Source organism: Podarcis vaucheri, assembly GCF_965113315.1.
Source record: "Podarcis vaucheri genome assembly, chromosome: 5".
In the NCBI taxonomy this organism is placed as follows: Eukaryota; Metazoa; Chordata; class Lepidosauria; order Squamata; family Lacertidae; genus Podarcis; species Podarcis vaucheri.
In genome coordinates, this window is record NC_138763.1 from 12,026,756 (window position 1) to 12,044,490 (window position 17,735).

General features: G+C 44.4%; 1 protein-coding gene across 1 annotated transcript in view; it reads right to left on the reverse strand.

The window, feature by feature from the left end:
• Positions 1–14,242, reverse strand: part of MFN1 (mitofusin 1) — a 36,106-nt gene extending 21,864 nt beyond the window's left edge. The window contains exons 1-8 of the mRNA XM_082224283.1: positions 14,084–14,242; positions 10,290–10,411; positions 8,414–8,549; positions 7,216–7,378; positions 5,076–5,200; positions 3,323–3,431; positions 1,523–1,630; positions 198–351 (exon numbers count right to left, since the gene is read on the reverse strand). Coding sequence (XP_082080409.1) covers positions 198–351; positions 1,523–1,630; positions 3,323–3,431; positions 5,076–5,200; positions 7,216–7,378; positions 8,414–8,549; positions 10,290–10,404 — 910 coding nt within the window. The 5' untranslated portion in view covers positions 10,405–10,411; positions 14,084–14,242. The remainder of the gene's footprint in view (positions 1–197; positions 352–1,522; positions 1,631–3,322; positions 3,432–5,075; positions 5,201–7,215; positions 7,379–8,413; positions 8,550–10,289; positions 10,412–14,083) is intronic.
• Positions 14,243–17,735: the final 3,493 nt, after the last annotated feature.

Consider the following 17,735-nt stretch of genomic DNA (forward strand, 5'->3'; position numbering starts at 1 on the left):
CCTCCTACCAGCAGTGCTGTAGCAGTTGATTTCCTGAATTGGCTTGGGAGTTGGACTAGGTTACTTGGAAGTCCCTGATTCAATTATTCAAGTTTTCCAAGACCGCACAGCAAAAGCCTCGTTTTTAATAAGGCTTCTTTGAAAAGCTGCGCTTTCAAAGGAACATTACATTGCAGGATCCCGCATTCAATACACACCTCCCTCAGGCATGCCCTGGGCTCTCTGTTTCCTGGCGCTAAGGACTTCCTTGGCCGAAACGAAGAAGATTCGGTTCTGGGCTTCGGAGGGATCCACGACCTTGAGCTCATCTACCAAGAACGTCAGGCAGCGCTCCATGTGCTGCTTGCGCACCTAAAGAAAGAGAGCAGAAGCACATCAGGGCAGTCTTCAATCAGCTGATAAACGGAGCGCTATGCAAAGAGCCTCTCTGGGTGGGACTGCATCTGCATTTTCCCATTGACTCCCAAGTCAGGTTCAAGGTCCTTTGTATTAACTTGCAAAGCCCTGAACAACAAAGATTTAGGATACTTCATGGATGCCTGAACCCTTATATCCCAGTTCATTTGCTGAGATCATCTGCAGGAGCATCGCTGATCATTCCCAGGGTTGGCGAGGCTCATTGGACAGCAAGAAATAAGAGCCTTTAGCGTCAACGGTTCAGTCCTGTAGAATTGTTTTATTGATGTTTTAATATTCTGTAAACCGCTTTGAGATTTTTCTTAAAAATATAAAGCAGGACAGAAATGAAATAATAATTCTCTGCCAACAGAGAATCAGCCGTCACCTTCTGTTCCAACTTCTAAACACCTGCTGAAAACCTACCTGTTCTGTCAGGCCTTCTCTGAGTGGTTCCCTGTCTGTGGAATGCTCTCCCCAGTGAGGCTTGCCTGGCCCCTTCATTATACATCTTTAGGCACCAGGCAAAAATGTCCCTCTTCAACCAGGTCTTTGGCTGACTAACATTCTATATGATTTTAAATGTGTTTTCACAGTCCTCCCACCCCCAATCTGTCCATTCAGGCAAGCAAGAGGCTACACCAGCATATGAACTAAACACAAAAACCAACAACAGAAAAGGTAGCGCTTTTATTTATTTCCTACAACCGTGTCACAAAAATGGCCTTAATCTGTTCCCAGAGTCAAAAGTACTAATCAGGGAAAGGATTACTGTCTTTTGAAGTTAACAGTGCAAAACATCCACACACACACCCCTCAGTGCAAAATGATTCTGCACCTCAAATGTCACTTTTAGTTGGAGGGCGTAGAAACTCTTGGAAGTTCTTGTTGGTTCCCCCTACAGTTCTCTCTTTTTAGTTAAGAAATTTTAAACTACGCACTACAGAGGTCTTGGATGATACTTTGCTTTATTTTTGGTGTGATCTAAGCCACCCTGTTGGTTGCATATCCTGGGATGATGATCCCTGAACTCATTTCAACCTCTTGACAGCTTAAATACACAGTTTTTCTTAAATACCAACCTAACACACCCACAGAGCCCCTTCAAAACAATTCAAGAACTTACATCCTCCATGTATTCCGGCTCTGATACAGAAGCGTCCCATCGATTATTCAGGATGAAGATGTTTGGTTTAGAAAGTTTTTCATTTACTTTGTGGAAAAAATGCTTTTCCTATTAAAAAAAAGGTTGGGGGGGGAGAGGAAAAATGTAAGCCTTTAAACTCTGAAACATGGAGCGTGAACACATGTTAATTGTGAGGTCTTCATGCAGCACATTAAAAGCAAACGTAAAAAATAAATAAATCTGCAAAGTTTCTATGGTGAGTTAAAGTGTTTCACGGCCAGGGATGATGGGAGCTGTAGTCCAGCAACATTTGGAGATTCCCCACACCTGCTTACAGGCTTTCCCAACATGGCATCCTTCAGATGTTTTGAACTTCACCTGCCATCAGCCCCAGAAAACTTTAAGACAAGTGACTATTGTTGGCCCCATGTTACCGGTGGGGGGCTAAGGCTGAGAGAGAGCAGCTTGATGAAGACGAGTTCACAAGAGAGGCGAGAACTAAACTCATTATTTTTTTTCATTCGCAACTCTGTTGTATAGTTATACCACATCAGCTCTCAGTTCAGATAAAATGCTGATTTTTATGTTTATTTGATACTTACCTTTATGAAATATTTATTTATTCATTTATCTTCATCTTCATCAACTGCCTCCAAAAATAACACCTGGGCCAAAACCTGGGTTTCAGTCTAGACCCCCCGTTTCGATTTTGGTTCTGCCACATGGCAATTTCCTTCAAATCCCAACTTTCTACATGTGATTCCCAGGCAGTCTCCCATCCAGGTACTGATCAGATTCACACAGGTTTATAGTGCTGGTAAATTTGCAATATTACAGACAGTGCCCTGGGATGCCCATACAGTGCGGACCACATAGCAAAGGGCACTTAAAGTCCCATTTGGAGCTTTAAGTCACTTTCTTAGGAGGTACTGGTAACTGTCCACTATTAACCTGATGCAGGGGAGCTGGGAAACCTATGGCCCTCCACATGTTGCAGGACTACAACACCCATAAGTCCCAGTTGCTGGTTTTACTAGTTAGGGCTGATGGGAGCTGGGGGGGGGGGGGCGCACATGTTTTCCCTAACCTGTGATACAGAAGATCTATTGCACACATCAGTTTCACCAAAGGAATGCCATCTGAAGAGTGCCTCTGGGGTTTGGTCATCTGCCTGCCATAATATTTAATTACTACAGGAAACAGTCTCATGCTCCAGGAGGATGACTGGAAGGAAGGCTGATCTAAGAGCCTTAAAGTTAAAGTAGAGATTGGGGGGGGGGGATTATCCATAGGGTTTGGCTGTGTCCCAGTGTCTCTTGAGAAGGCAACATGCTCACCAGCATGAAGTCTGCACAGTCCTTAAAACATTTTTTTACCCAAATAAAAGAATGCCAAGCCACCTTTCGCCTTTTAAATTGTAACTTCAATACAAAAGCAAAGACTGCTGTTTGTTTGTTTTTTAATTGACACATACAGCCTCGCAAACCCAAGCAGTTAATAGATTTTGTGCAAAGATCCAAAATTCAGAAGAAGCTGCAAGCAGGCATGTAATTTCACTAATGATTCTTGGCTTTGTAGCAAGCAGACCTTTGAATGAAGATGCAGTCAAACTCAACTTCCCATCTTCCCCTTGCTTGTTGTCCAATAAAGAAAATGCTCTGCAACAGACTTAATTTAGAACACTCAGATGTTGCTATTCCACTAAGAGTCTGCACAATATCTCAAGCCCTTGTCTGCTGACCCGAGGAAAGGTGTGTTGCAAATGAGGCAAATGAAGTAGCAGGTTTAAACAAGCCTTACTGTGTTCATGAGGGTTGACTCTGAATTCGCAACTAAAACAAAGACATCGGCATCCAAACAGAATTTGTCAATCCAGGTGTCTAGCTCTGTGGTGACATCGGTGCCAGGGCTGTGGAATGAAGTCAGAGAGTTACTCAGCAACCTGAAGAAGTTATTCCCATTCAGAAATAAGAACACAGAAGAGGGAAAGTCCAATCACATTTTGCCTTAATAATCCAAGATATGAACTAGCCTTTTGGCCACTCCCCCACAGGTGCTTGCTTCCTTCCTTCCTTCCTTCCTTCCTTCCTTCCTTCCTTCCTTCCTTCCTTCTTTCCTTCCTTCCTTCCTTCCTTAATGCAAGTCCCCAAACCAGGAAATTTTCCATTAACTGTTGCTTCTCAGTCTGCCTAAACCAAGGAGCTATGGTTAACAGCTTTGGAAGAAGTGAAAATATTCTAATCAATTCAAAACCAGGGTTTAATATCCTGGCTTGTTCCCAAGCTGCCTTGTTCTGAGGGTGCTAAACCATAGTTTCCTGGTTTGGATGAAACAGGAAACTGTGGCTAATAGAAGATTTCCTCGTTTGACTGGCAAGTTGTATGGAGGGCGAAATGAAGGGGTGTTGATATGAACAGAGGTGAGCAATGCTTGCATGGGGTAGTGGTGAATGAATGTAGTTAATATTTGAAGAGGGGATAATTATGGAAGACGTTGCTACATGAACCCACTTTAGACAACAGGGACAAAGCAATATTAGCTTCCCCCTCCATTACACAGCTCTGATAAAATCCCACAACCACCTGAGCTGAGCTCCTATTAGACCCAGAAAGGAAGTTTCCATTGGAAGCATCACTTCCAGAGCAAATAGCTTGGAGGGTTGGACAGAGAGGGTCTCAGTTTTCACTGGGGCTGTGGCATGAAGGGGGCAGGGAAGGGGTAAAACTACTCTCCCTGGGGTCCTGGTCTTGATACAGCCCTCATAGTGGTCCGCTGCAGGTTCCACCACACTGTAACATATCATTTGTGAATATATGATTGAAGCAGGAAGCACATCCCTGTTCTGATGGCATCTTGAAATTTGCCTGCACTGTCCAGTGACACACAACTTTTCATTCACTCCCCTTGACCTTTGGCTCCATTGTAAAATTGCAGGTCTTCTCTGCATCTGTACTCATCTATACATAGCTACCTATTCTCCTAATCGGTCCTTGTAAGCAGCATACTTACGATTATGTGTTCGCATGACTTCCAGTGACATACCAAAGAGGAGCCATAATACAAATTACTAGGAAAATGCTCTATTAAGTAAGCAACCCAAGCCTAGATTAAGATCAAACCAACAGCAATGACCTCTAAATTCACACAATAAATTTGCTGGACTTGCAAACTGCAGCAGACCAGCACAGCTGCCCATCTGAAAAGCATCACTTTCCCCAGTTGTTTGTTTGTTAAACCTCTCTCAGGAAGTCCAACTTCCAGGTCCTCTGCATTTTAAAAGAAAAAAATGGATAACCTGAAAGTGAAAGGGGACATTTCTGCACTCGTGCTTGGCTTAGTTTCGCAAGCACACTTAAAATTCAGCCAAGTGCTAGATTCCCTTTTAAAGCTCCAGTCATGAGACTTCCTCTTGTTTCAGCTGAAACCAAGCCAACCTGTGTGCAGAGGCTTAGCAAAGAAGGAAGTGCAGCCAAGGGAGAGCCTGGGGCGTTTCAAAGAACGGTGCATTTTCTCACGGCACCTTTATATGCCCAACAAAATTCAAGAGCTGTACCTGTCCACTAACACCAAGTCGTCTCTCAAGAGGGCACACTTAGCCTTTGGCCAAAAGATGTGGACCAAGCAGCCAGCCTCTAAGTCTTTATCCATATGAAGGGCATGCGCAAGCTGATTAACAGTCTGTAAAAGAAATCAACAGGTTAGGAAGAGACCGGAGACTCTTAAGCTGGCATGAAGGACTAGCATTCCTAAATAATCTGTTGGGAGTTACACCGGTCCTGAAAGACCTACATTGGCTCCCAGTACGTTTCCGAGCACAATTCAAAGTGTTGGTGCTGACCTTTAAAGCCCTAAATGGCCTCAGCCCAGTATACCTAGAGCATCTCCACCCATTGTTCAGCCTGGACACTGAGGTCCAGCTCCGAGGGCCTTCTGGCGGTTCCCTCACTGCGAGAAGTGAAGTAACAGGGAACCAGGCAGAGGGCTTTCTCAGTAGTGGCGCCCACCATCCCATCAGATGTCAAGGAAATAAATAACTATCTGAGTTTAGAAGACATCTGAAGGCAGCCTTGTATTAGGAATCTTAAAATGTCTGATGTTTTGCAATTTTTTATGGGCTGCAAGCCATCCAGAGTGGCTGGGGAAGCCCAGCCAGATGGGCGGGGTATAAATATTATTATGTCTTTTCACATATAAGTGAAGAACTCTTGCATATAATAGAGGTTTGGTCTCTCCTCAGCTACGTTTCTCTGTGTGTATTCTGTGATTCACCAACCCATAACCCCTTCCTTTGAAAATTCAAATTGTCCTCATTTGCTCCACACGTTCTTACCTTCCTTCCAAAGCAGGTGTGGGAGATGATTGGCCCTCCAGATGTTGCTGAACCACAACTCCCATCAGCTGCAGCAAGTGTGACCAATAGCTAGGGGATGATGACAGTTGTAGTTCAGCAGCATCTGGAGGGACACACCTTTCCCACGCTGGTCCTAAGGCCCTCCCCCCAAAATCCAGAAACACATACTGGATAACAGGCAAGTGAGGTGTCCACCATGTAGCCTCTGTTAGAATTCCTGCTCCATGACTGCAGTCATGGGATTGTTGTCTTTCACATGACGGTGTATGTTTTGACTCCACGGAGTGGGAAGTGACGGAGACAGGATGTTTGTGTTACTGTGTTCCATGAGGTGGGACTATTGTCCTTTGTTCTTTTTCCCTTTGCTGTCTGATGCTAGAGAGAGAGGGAGCCATGTTGCAGTGCTCTGTGTGTGTTTATATGTAAATAAAGTAGGTTAGCCAAAATGCTGAGTTGCTGAGGTCTGTTGCGCAAGCTGCGAAGACTCTGCGGATCCCTAACTGTGCCGATGTCTGTTGGCATTGGTCGCTGTGATGTTTGGGCTGCAGAAAGCTTTTGAAGCTCCCGAACGATCAACCAGGAGGGCAAGAACATGCCAGACGGGCATGTGTGTCTGCCAGGGTCCTACTCAAGAGTAGGATGAGCTCCTGACAGCCTCCAGTAGTCCAGCTGGACCCCTCTTCCTTCCCTGACTGCCACTCACAAGGCTCCTCAAGAACCATCTTGCTCCGAGGAGAGAACTCTTATTTTTAAAAAGATTATCGCCCCCACTGTAACTTGTCTTTGCTGTTTTAATTGATGCTTATGGTTTTAGTATTCTAATGCAAACAGCTATGTGAAGTTTGCATGAAAAGCAGGACACAAATATCTTGAAATAAATGAAAGCAAAAGAAATTAACAAGTATGTAAGGACATTTGTGCTTGTCTTCTGTAACAGAAATTGGTTTTCCAAATCTCTGCGTTAACTCGTTCTCCCAAATGCCTCATTTTTAGCATCTTCTGCATCAGCTTTTGCCAAACTGGTGCCCTCTAGATGTTTTGGACGACAACTCCCATCAGGAGCAGCCGGCACATGCAGCTGATGGGAGTTGTAATCCGAGGACACAAACCTGGCTGTTTTAGATTTTTTTTAAAAAAAAAGATTTTTGCCCTTATTGTTCTGTGCAGTAGAGAATAAATTCTGAAAAAACTGGCATAGGACAACTACTTCTTAAAACTTGGAACACATTCTTCTGAGCGGCAGAGGGAAACATAAAGGATGACAGGTAAGAAACGAGTGTGCATGTGTAGTCCTTTTAATAAGGTTTCTGGACACCAGTTTATAAGCCACGAGAATCCGTACCTTCACACTTTTCTTTTCATCCGAGCCCTCAGTCATGAGGTAAGCCTCATTGCCATCTGTTCCTTCCACGCTGAGGAAACAGTTGGTTGTGTGCCCAATGCCACTGGGGAGCACTCTATCCCACAGCATGGCATTGATGACAGAACTCTTTCCGCTGCTGGTTCTGCAAAGGAGGGCAAGCACAGGGTTAAACTGCCAGGTTTAAAACCGAGTGAGAACACTCCATGCTAAATTAAAAATCTGGCCCAAGAAATCAAAACATCACTTTTATTATTATTTTTAAAGCTTCATTACGACCTGCAAAGGTTAAGCCAACTGAGTACGTTGGTACGATTCATACCCCACCCCCATAAGTTTTGTGTTATTCCACAGAATTCATTCTGGGAGGGGTGTTGAACAAGGCAGAGCAATGAAGCCATAAAACTTTGGCCATTAATTCGACTCTTCAGAGATCTAGCCAAGCATCATCTACAGGCTTTAAAGTATCGTTTTGCAAACACTGCAGATAGAAAGATGATTTTATGCTTAAAAGGAAAACATAGCCTCTCTGGAAGTTGAATTATATACCTCCCAGCACACTGTGTTTCCTTCTATATTCTGGTGGAATCATTAGACAAAGCGTCTTTCTTTGGGGCCACTGTTCAAGTATCCTTCTCGTTCTCCAGCTCTGGGAAACTTCCCAAGGCTGCTTTACTTTGCTTTTGTTCTCCAAGGTTGTTGAAGACACAACTTACGGGAAGTCAGATTATGAATCTCAATTCTGATTCAAAGCAAGAGCAGCTCTTGGGGAGAGGGGACAAATAGTGTTAGCAGCCTGATTGCCTCCCCACTGAAACTTTCCCAAACAACGAGAAAGGGGAGAGGAGGAGGAGAAGACCTAAAAACAGAGACCACCCATGAACAGCATTAAAATAAAGGTGAACTGTGAACCAGGAGGTCTGCAGCTAAACTGTCATCTCCGCTGAGCTCAGTAGTTGGGAAACTCACAATCTCTCAGCCTTACTCAACCTATCTGCAATATGGGTAAGAATGATTCTGAACCGCCTTGCAAGGGTGCTTTAGGGACTGATGAGACAGTGGAACGCTTCAGTGCTTCTTGCACCACTCATTTCTATGAGACTTGGTCAGAAGAGACTCCTAGCAGATTGCAACCGTAATTTTACACACTGATTCCAAATAAGAGTCATTTAACACTTACCTGCCAAAAAAAGCTACTTTCATGTGTCTTCGTGCGAGTACCCCACCAATGACTGCCAGCTTCTTCTTGTACTCCTCTATTTTTGCCAGTTCATCCTTGGTGGCTATATCTTCAAGTTGCGGGTTTTTGTAAGTTTCTGCCATTAAATGGGACAATGTCACAATGACACAACTGGTTACTATGCACAGCAGTGCTTCCTTAATCCAACGGGACAAATTAGTGCAATGAGGGATCAAGACCCAGTGCTTGATCCCTTGTGCTGACTCTTGCGTTGCCTTATCTCCCTAGACTCATTGCCAGCAACCTGGTGACCTGGTCCAAATATTTCAGAGATTAGCAGATTAGTATTGACCCATTAAATCACAGACCTACATGTGGTTATATGTAACTCTACAATTCTATGATTCTAAGTACTTCCAACTCCATATCCAACATCTGCTACTGCTTATTTTCTCTCTCCTTAACCCCACTTCCCAGCACAGTATAGTAGTGGTAGGGCTACTTCTCTTCTTCATTCTTCCTCATCTCAATACTCCCAGGAACATTATTTTCCGGCACCCGTGAATGAAGGAATGCATTTCTACTCTAATCATTTCTAACTAGATGGCCAAAAATCAAGGCATGTCAAGAAGTTCCTTCTTGATTACTGGATTTGATTCTAGATTTCTGTTCTCCAAATAGGAAAACATTTAAGGATTTCTGTTTCCTTTTCGTATCTTTACCAAAGTTACATGACCCAACACTCTTTCTCTATTAATCAAATAAGCAGCATAGGTCTTCCTCCTGCATGCCCTTGGAAGGCTCGAAATAATCAGCCACTTTACACCAACGTTTGAAAGCGCACCGAGCTTAAGAAGCACTCAGGGAAGTTTTCATTTACCAGATGCTGTTCAGGGATCTCAGAATTTGAATGGGTTGCCAAAGAAATCCTTGCCAATTGAATCAAGCGAGGCAAAGCAGGTAGGGAAGTCATGAGCCCTATGGGACCAAACCAAAAAAGGTAAAGCGGGTGGCGCTGTGGGTTAAACCACAGAGCCTAGGACTTGCCGATCAGAAGGTTGGCAGTTCAAATCACCGTCACAGGGTGAGCTCCCGTTGCTCGGTCCCTGATCCTGCCAACCTAGCAGTTCGAAAGCACGCCAGTGCAAGTAGATAAAGAGGTACCGCTCCAGCAGGAAGGTAAATGTCGTTTCCGTGTGCTGCTCTGGTTCGCCAGAAGCAGCTTAGTCATGCTGGCCACATGACCCGGAAGCTGTACGCCGGCTCCCTAGGCCAATAAAGCGAGATGAGCGCCGCAACCCCAGAGTCGGCCGGCCACGACTGGACCTAATGGTCGGGGGTCCCTTTACCTTTATGTAAAGCCCACAAGCAAGACCCACGTGCAGCAATGCCCTCTCCACTGGTGATTTCCAGCAACTGGTATTCAGAGGCACGTTGCCTCTTCCAGTGGAGGTAGAACAAAGTGTCTAGTAGCCACTGAAAGCCTTATCCTCAGTGAACCTGTCTAATTCTCTTTTAAAGCCACCCAGGTTGATAGCCATCATTGCACCTCGTGGGACCAAATTCCATAGTTAAGTGGCAGAACAAACCGCTAAGCCTTTTTCTAGTTTTACAACGTGTGTTGAGCCCCTAATCATCATTTTTGCCAACTTCTTCACTCCCAAGTTTACCATGCTAACAGTAACTCGATTGTATTTCAAGCCAGGAAGAATCAAAACAGACGGCGGACTCTCTAACCAAAGCTGCCGTCAACAGATTACGGTGAAGCATTCTTAGATACTACCTACACATGATGTGTGAGAGAAGGAATGTTCTCAGTGTTTTCTTGCAGCTGCAAAAACATATATTCCCTGCCCCTCTCCAGCTAAAAACTAACCTTCAACAAAATGCGTTCCTTCCGTAACATAATCCAGGAGCTCTTCAAAAATGGCAGTAATCGTCTTCTTAGCCAGCACAAAGTGTTTCAGGGGGGAAGGATTAGTGTCTGCCATTATGCAACTGAAAGAGTAAATGGTACAGAAGTTAAGAGAAAGTGAAATTTAACTCCCAATCCAAGCAAGTCCAAATACATTCAGCAACCAAGGCAATACATCAATGGTGTCATTTGCAAGGAGAGTTTTATTCCCCTCTCCCATCTCTCCCCCACAAATGGAAATGAACGTTCCTGGGCATAGGCCCCTCCACAGAGAGAAGGGATTCCAGATGTTCCCACAATGCTTTGCATTCCACACAAGAGCATCCAAGGTACCTTCTCTTGGCAGTCAATGGAGGTGCTGACAGCTGGAGATATGACAGCTGAGAAAGATACTCCACTGCTACCTTTCCCAGTGGTATTGTACTGTGGGAAATGAATTTCCACATGCTTGTTCAAAAGTACTGCAAGAATTTCAAAGTATTAGGTATGGATCCAATAGCAGGGATATTTACTGTAGGCATCTGCAAATTATTTTACTACTAGCACTACAGTGGTACCTCAGGTTACAGACGCTTCAGGTTAACAGACTCTGCTAACCCAGAAATAGTACCTCAGGTTAAGAACTTTGCTTCAGGATGAGAACAGAAATTGTGTTCCGGCGGCGTGGCAGGCCCCATTAGCTAAAGTGGTGCTTCAGGTTAAGAACAGTTTCAGGTTAAGAACGGACCTTCAGAACGAATTAAGTACTTAAGAAGAGTTTGGATTTGATATCCCGCTTTATCACTACCGGAAGGAGTCTCAAAGCGGCTAACATTCTCCTTTCCCTTCCTCCCCCCCAACAAACACTCTGTGAGGTGAGTGGGGCTGAGAGACTTCAGAGAAGTGTGACTGGCCTAAGGTCACCCAGCAGCTGCATGTGGAGGAGCGGAGACGCGAACCCGGTTCCCCAGATTAGGAGTCTATCGCTCTTAACCACTACACCACACTGGCTCTCACTTAACCCGAGGTACCACCGTACTACTAAGTATACCTTTACAGAAGGCTGGATTTCCAACACCAAGCACATTTCTGAGCCTAATTCAATGTGATGACTTGGTCTACAAAGCTTTGTATGGCTTTACAGACCAATATTTTTGAGGTTTTGTATTTCTTCCAATATGAAACTACTCAAACTCTTCAATCTTCATCTTAGCCCCTCCTTCAGGTACTGCCTCTGGGGAAGGTTTAAAGTGTCTCAACAAAGAATAGGGCCTTTTCAGTTGTGGCTCTTTACTTGTGGAATGCTGTCCCCAGTGAGGTCTAGATGGTGACATCTTTAACATCCTTTTGGCGACAGGTAAAAACTTATTTCTTTCCCCAGAGACGTGATGGATTAAGATGTTTTTGCTGTTTGTTGGTTATAAGTTTTTGCTGTTTAATTAAGTCTATTTTGTACAAATTTTATTGTAAGGCATTGTTTCTTCTTATTTGGTACTTATACACTTTATAAGTTTATACTTTATACGCTTAAAATTTTGTAAGGGGCAACTAATAAATTAAATATTAATATTTTATTGTTATTCACAGGACTTATTAGTCTCTTTTTCACAACGTGTAAACTCAAAGTGACTTACAATATAATGTAATAAATAACCTTCATTATCAAGCTTTGCTTCCTTGTTTGTTGCAGAGAAACCCAATCATCAAAAAATCATGTCATCCACAATTAACATGTGTATATTTAAGCCTTTTGCACCTTTTATATCCATGTTCAAAAAGTGTAATTCAATTCTGCCATACAATATTTCAATCATACTCCAGGATGAAGTAGTTTTATGACTAGCTATTATAATCCTAGAGACAGAAAAAAACCATTTCCAATACAATTCACCATTGCTAAAATAAAGATAAGAAATAATATGTATTACTGGTATTATGAAATTCGACTGTTAAATTTAATCAAATGAGGGGGACAAAACAACAAATTAGATTAGTAAAGCAGGAATCCTGTTTTCACAGTGGCCAATCAGATGTTGCATTAAATGTTATGCATTCCATTTATCCCGCTGTCCAAATGTTAATTTCTCCGGATTAGAAAAATCAGTACTATTTTCCTTCAGTTAAGATCCTTATAGGTAATATTCATAAAACAAATGAACTCTTGAAAGTCTTATAAAGTGTCTGCAGCCTTCAAGTGCTTTGTAGTGAAGGCTCACATTTTTCTCTGTGACCTGCAAGTTAAGGTGTCAAACTCAAGTGAAATTGACTAGTAACCGGATTGTGACTAGCTTCTTCAGAGGGGGAGGAAATCATAACAGTCCCACCCCAACTGTGCCACACTGACCTAGAAAAACACTGGGTGTGTATCTGTGAGCTGCTGGAACTGTCAGCTTCATGCAATATATGGAGCATGCACTTTGCCAGAAATGCGGTGTGATGAAAGACTTTCTATTCTGCATAATGAATATACCTTAAATAGCAGAGAGCTCCGTGGAATCTTCAACAATACGTTTATTGGAAACACAAGCCTTTATGGGCCAGGGGCCATACCCTCCGATGCAATACTGGCGACAGATCTAGAGGATATTTTTCACTTTCTGAAAACATTTTTTATTTGGGTCTACGCTGAGTAAAGCTTAGTTGACTACCACCCTGGTTCTGCAGTGAAGGGTTGCATGTTTGATCCCCGTATGGGACAGCTGCCTTGGGGTCCCTTCTAACTCTACGATTCTATGAAGCCCTAATCTCAGTTGGCAAGTGTGCATTTGTCCGAAGCGTGGCCAGAAACCCTCTCCCCCACAATGCAAGATACACCACATTCCTGTTCAGAGTGTGACTTAAAATGAGATCCAGACAAACTATAAAAGATCCAACCAGAGGAGACATGAAACACTCCCACCTGGGAATGAACTGATAAAAAGATAACTCAAACTCAAAGAGGGAGTTTGCCAATCCCAAATCGCCTTGTGTATAGTAATACAGAAACATGGTAGGTTACACAATTTAAAAGTGAAATGAAATCACCACTAAGCCCGAGTTTGGAAGTGTCAAATTTCCCTATTAATTCTAAGTTGGCAGCTTCAGGCTGGACTCTGCCGTCGAAACTTCTTTGCTGATTTTCAGTCTGAGAGTCTTTATAGGTGTTTTTGCTGAAACAAGCTCCCTGAAAGACCCAGAAAAAGAGTTGGTGGGGCCCAAACTAATCCTGTCTGAGTTGCATTCTTCCGAGCCAGGATTCCAAGCTGGCAGGAACAAATAACAACAACCATGTTCGCAAGTGACCTTTCCTAAAAAAAGATTCCCAAGGAGAGATTAGGAAAAAAGGAAGAGGAAAGAGAGGGGCTTGGCAGCTGCGTCCAACGTACTTTGGGTTTGCTTCCAGTCGACAAGCCCCTTTTAATTTGTCTGTTGCACCCAATTCGGTTGGGGTTTTTTTTTGGGGGGGGTGTTCAGTAGCTCACCCCCAGGAGCAAGTGTCTTGACTGAGGGCGAGCGACCTGCCTGTCCCACAGCTAGAAGATTTACAACAGCTACTTTTTTTTAAAAAAAGGAAGAAATAACTCGATGCAATAAATAAATGTGAAGTAACCTGTCAGAGGAGGTCAGGCACGAGGTAGCCCAATGCCTGGGACCAAGTTCAGTTTGGCATTACATAAGCCCCCTCGAAGCCCCCTCCAGCCTGAAGAAAAAACCTGACAGAACAAGCCTCGCAACTCAAATGGGGCACGAAAGGTCAAATCCCCCCCCAAAGGTCACTCGCCTCCCTCCCCTTTTACCTGGCAACGGGAGCAAGGCTCGCCCCCCTCCCGCGCTCAGCCTCGCCGGCGTCTTCCGCCCCTCGCTCTCGCCCAACCAAGAGGAGGCAGGTATCACTTCCGCCGCCTCTCGAGCGCCTTCCTCTCACCAGCCACGCACTCCGCCATCGCTGGTCCGGGCAACGGGGCCGGCCGGCGTCAGAGACTCCCTTTGCGCGTGCGCCGCGGTTAACTCCGCCTTTACCCCCCTCCCACCATCACGCCGTCTCTTCCCTGCGGACGTTGGAAAGCCTTTCGGTTCATTCCGGGCTCGTTGCATAGAGATAGGAAAGAGCGGGAGTGGTCGAGGGAGCAGAGGTGCAAGTCGACCGCGAGCCAGGGACAGGCTTCGTTGTTTTATTTATATGTTGAGGTTCTTGGCTGAGTGTGGGGATTTGAATCCTGGTTTCCCAGGTTCTAGTCCAGCAATCTAACCCCTGTACCACACTGGTTTAGTAAGGCATCTTAAAAAGCAGATACATCACCTTGCCAACAAAGGTCCGTATAGTTAAAGCTATGGTTTCCCAGTAGTGATATATGGAAGTGAGAGCTGGACCATAAAAGAAGGCTCATCGCCAAAGAATTGATGCTTTCAAATTATGGTGCTGGAGGAGACTCTTGAGAGTCCCATGGACTACAAGAAGATCAAACCTATCCATTCTGAACGACAGAGGACGAGATGGTTGGATAGTGTTCTCGAAGCTACCAGCATGAGTTTGACCAAACTGCGGGAGGCAGTGGAAGACAGGAGTGCCTGGCATGCTCTGGTCCATGGGGTCACGAAGAGTCAGACACGACTAAACAGCAACAGATTCCCCGTTAAAGCTATGGTTTTCCCAGTACAGTGGTACATACGCTTCAGGTTACAGACGCTTCAGGTTACAGACTCCGCTAACCCAGAAATAGTACCTCCAGTTAAGAACTTTGCTTCAGGATGAGAACAGAAATCATGTGACGGTGGCAGCGGGAGGCCCCATTAGCTAAAGTGGTACCTCAGGTTAAGAATAGTTTCAGGTTAAGAACGGACCTCTGGAACAAATTAACTTCTTAACCTGAGGTACCACTGTAGTGATGTATGGAAGTGAGAGCTGGACCATAAAGAAAGCTGATCATTGAAGAATTGATGCTTTTGAATTATGGTGCTGGAGGAGACTCTTGAGCAGGGGTCAGCAACCTTTTCCAGCCATGGGCCGGTCCACCGTCCCTCAGACCATGTGGTGGGCCGGACTGTATTTTGAAAAAATAATAATGAATGAATCCCTGTGCCCCACAAATAACTCAGAGGTGCATTTTAAATAAAAGCACACATTCTACTCGTGGGAAAAACATGCTGATTCCTGGACTGTCCGCAGGCTGGATTGAGAAGGCGATTGTACCGCATCTGGCCCCTGGGCCTTAGATTGCCTACCCCTGCTCTTGAGAGTCCCATGGACTGCAAGAAGATCAAACCTATCCATTCTTAAGGAAATCAACCCTGAGTGCTCACTGGAAGGACAGATCCTGAAGCTGAGACTCCTGTACTTTGGCCACCTCATGAGAAGAGAAGACTCCCTGGAAAAGACCCTGATGTTGGGAAAGATGGAGGGCACAAGGAGAAGGGGACGACAGAGGACGAGATGGTTGGATAGTGTTCTCGAAGCTACCAGCATGAGTTTGACTAAACTGCAGGAGGCAGTGGAAGACAGGAGTGCCTGGCATGCTCTGGTCCATGGGGTCACGAAGAGTCAGACACGAGTAAACAACAACAGATTCCCCTCCAAAACACACACATGCAATCATAGAATTGTAGCGTTGGAAGGGACCACGAGGGTCATCTGGTCCAACCCCCTGCAAAGCAGGCATCTTTTGCCCAATGTGGGGCTCAAACCCATTACCCTGAGATTAAGATTTCAGCCTTCTTGCGAATAGACTTGTGCCTGTTTGCTCAGCAGTAAAAGAAGAAGAGTCTTCGGGAGCCATAATGACTTAGTAAATTCATTATGCCACATGCTGGTGGGACTTATAGTCCAAAAGATTTGGAGGGCACCTAAGGCTGCAGTCCTCTATGCACACTTAACCTGAGAGTAAGTCCCTTGAACTCAACAGGACTGCCTTCTGAGCAGACGAAGATGGCACAGTTAGCCACTACTCTACACTAGATTAGGTGCTTAACAGTGCAATGCCAGAAGTTAAGTCCTTCAGAGTTTGATGGGACTTACTCCCAGGTTAATGGTGTATAGGGTTGCAGCCTAGCAATCTGCGTTCTTCAAGGGCCTCTCCATTGCTTAGCCTTTAAAAAGATGTTGCAGCAAAGACCCGATAAATGTGAAATGTGAACTATTTGGAGCATTTGTACCCTGCTCTTCAGCTCCCTGAGTGGTTCACATACAATTAAAAGAAGTCAGTCCCTGCCTGCAGGGTTATGATATAAGAAAAACATGGCACGTGAAGGAAAAAGGATACAAAGGGAAGAATCAAACCCAGGCACTACGTTGCTCTTATAATGACCAGCTGGCTCAATTCCTGGGGCACAAAGTGCCTGATCAAGCTGATCTTTCAGCTAATGCGAGCGAGCTGTGTTTTCCATCTTCCCCACTGAAGCAGTCTGATGGAATGGCTACTCCCAAGTAAGTCCCATTGTGCTCAATGGAATTTCCTTCTGCATAGGCATACATAGCTTTGCACTGCTAGAATAGCAAGCAGCTGAGCAGAGCAGAGCAGAATAGTTTTTGCCCACAGGCAAACTGTGCCACTTGGAAGCTTGCTAGACTACCAGAGCTGTTGGTACAATAGCGTGGTGGATATAATTTTATAGATTATAGCTTGGGGATATAAAACATTTATAGGTCACATAATAAACCTGAATAATTTAAGAAGATAGAAATTAACGGCAACTCCCATGGAAATACATGCTGTTAGAAACTGAAATATGAAAGCTGGAAGCTAAATGGACCTTTAACCTAGGTTATGGATGCAACAATGGAATGTCATGGAAGAATACAAAGCTGGAAATGAATGAACTGGAGCTAAAATATGTTCATTTCTCACATGGTATAGTCCTTCTCCTGCCCACACCCTAATATTCTCAAGAGGGTCTCTTCTCTAGTCTTAAGAGAGTACCTGGAAGTGGGGAGGCAGAAAAAGGTCCTTTCCTTCCACTCTGCAGTTTTAATCCGAAATCTTAGGTGAAGTACTGAGCCCAGAGAACAGAAACTGCTTGCGCTAATGAAATTCCCTGTCACAAAACGCGCCTAGAACAATGGGAGTTTCAAACACTGGATACATGGTGCTTTCATCAGTCTTATCACGGTAGGTCCAGAATTCAAAGAGCTACATTGCACTTTAATGGTCCACGGTCCCTGAGCGCTTCCTCAAGCAGCAGGAAACACTTTCTCTGCTTCCAGAAAGCAATTCTCTTGAGAATTTATTTTTTTTTCAACCCTCTTAAATAACGCCCCCCCCCCCATTTTGTGCATATATATCTACTTATCATATACACAGCACCTTTTTTGAGGCATACGTAATTTCACTTCCCCAAGATCAGTGTGGAAGACCCCTTACATCAGGGTTTCTCAAAGGGTATGGCAGGAGAGGATGGCAAGTGTGGTGGGAAGATTCAGGGACAATCAAAGAAACAATCAAATCATCAACACAA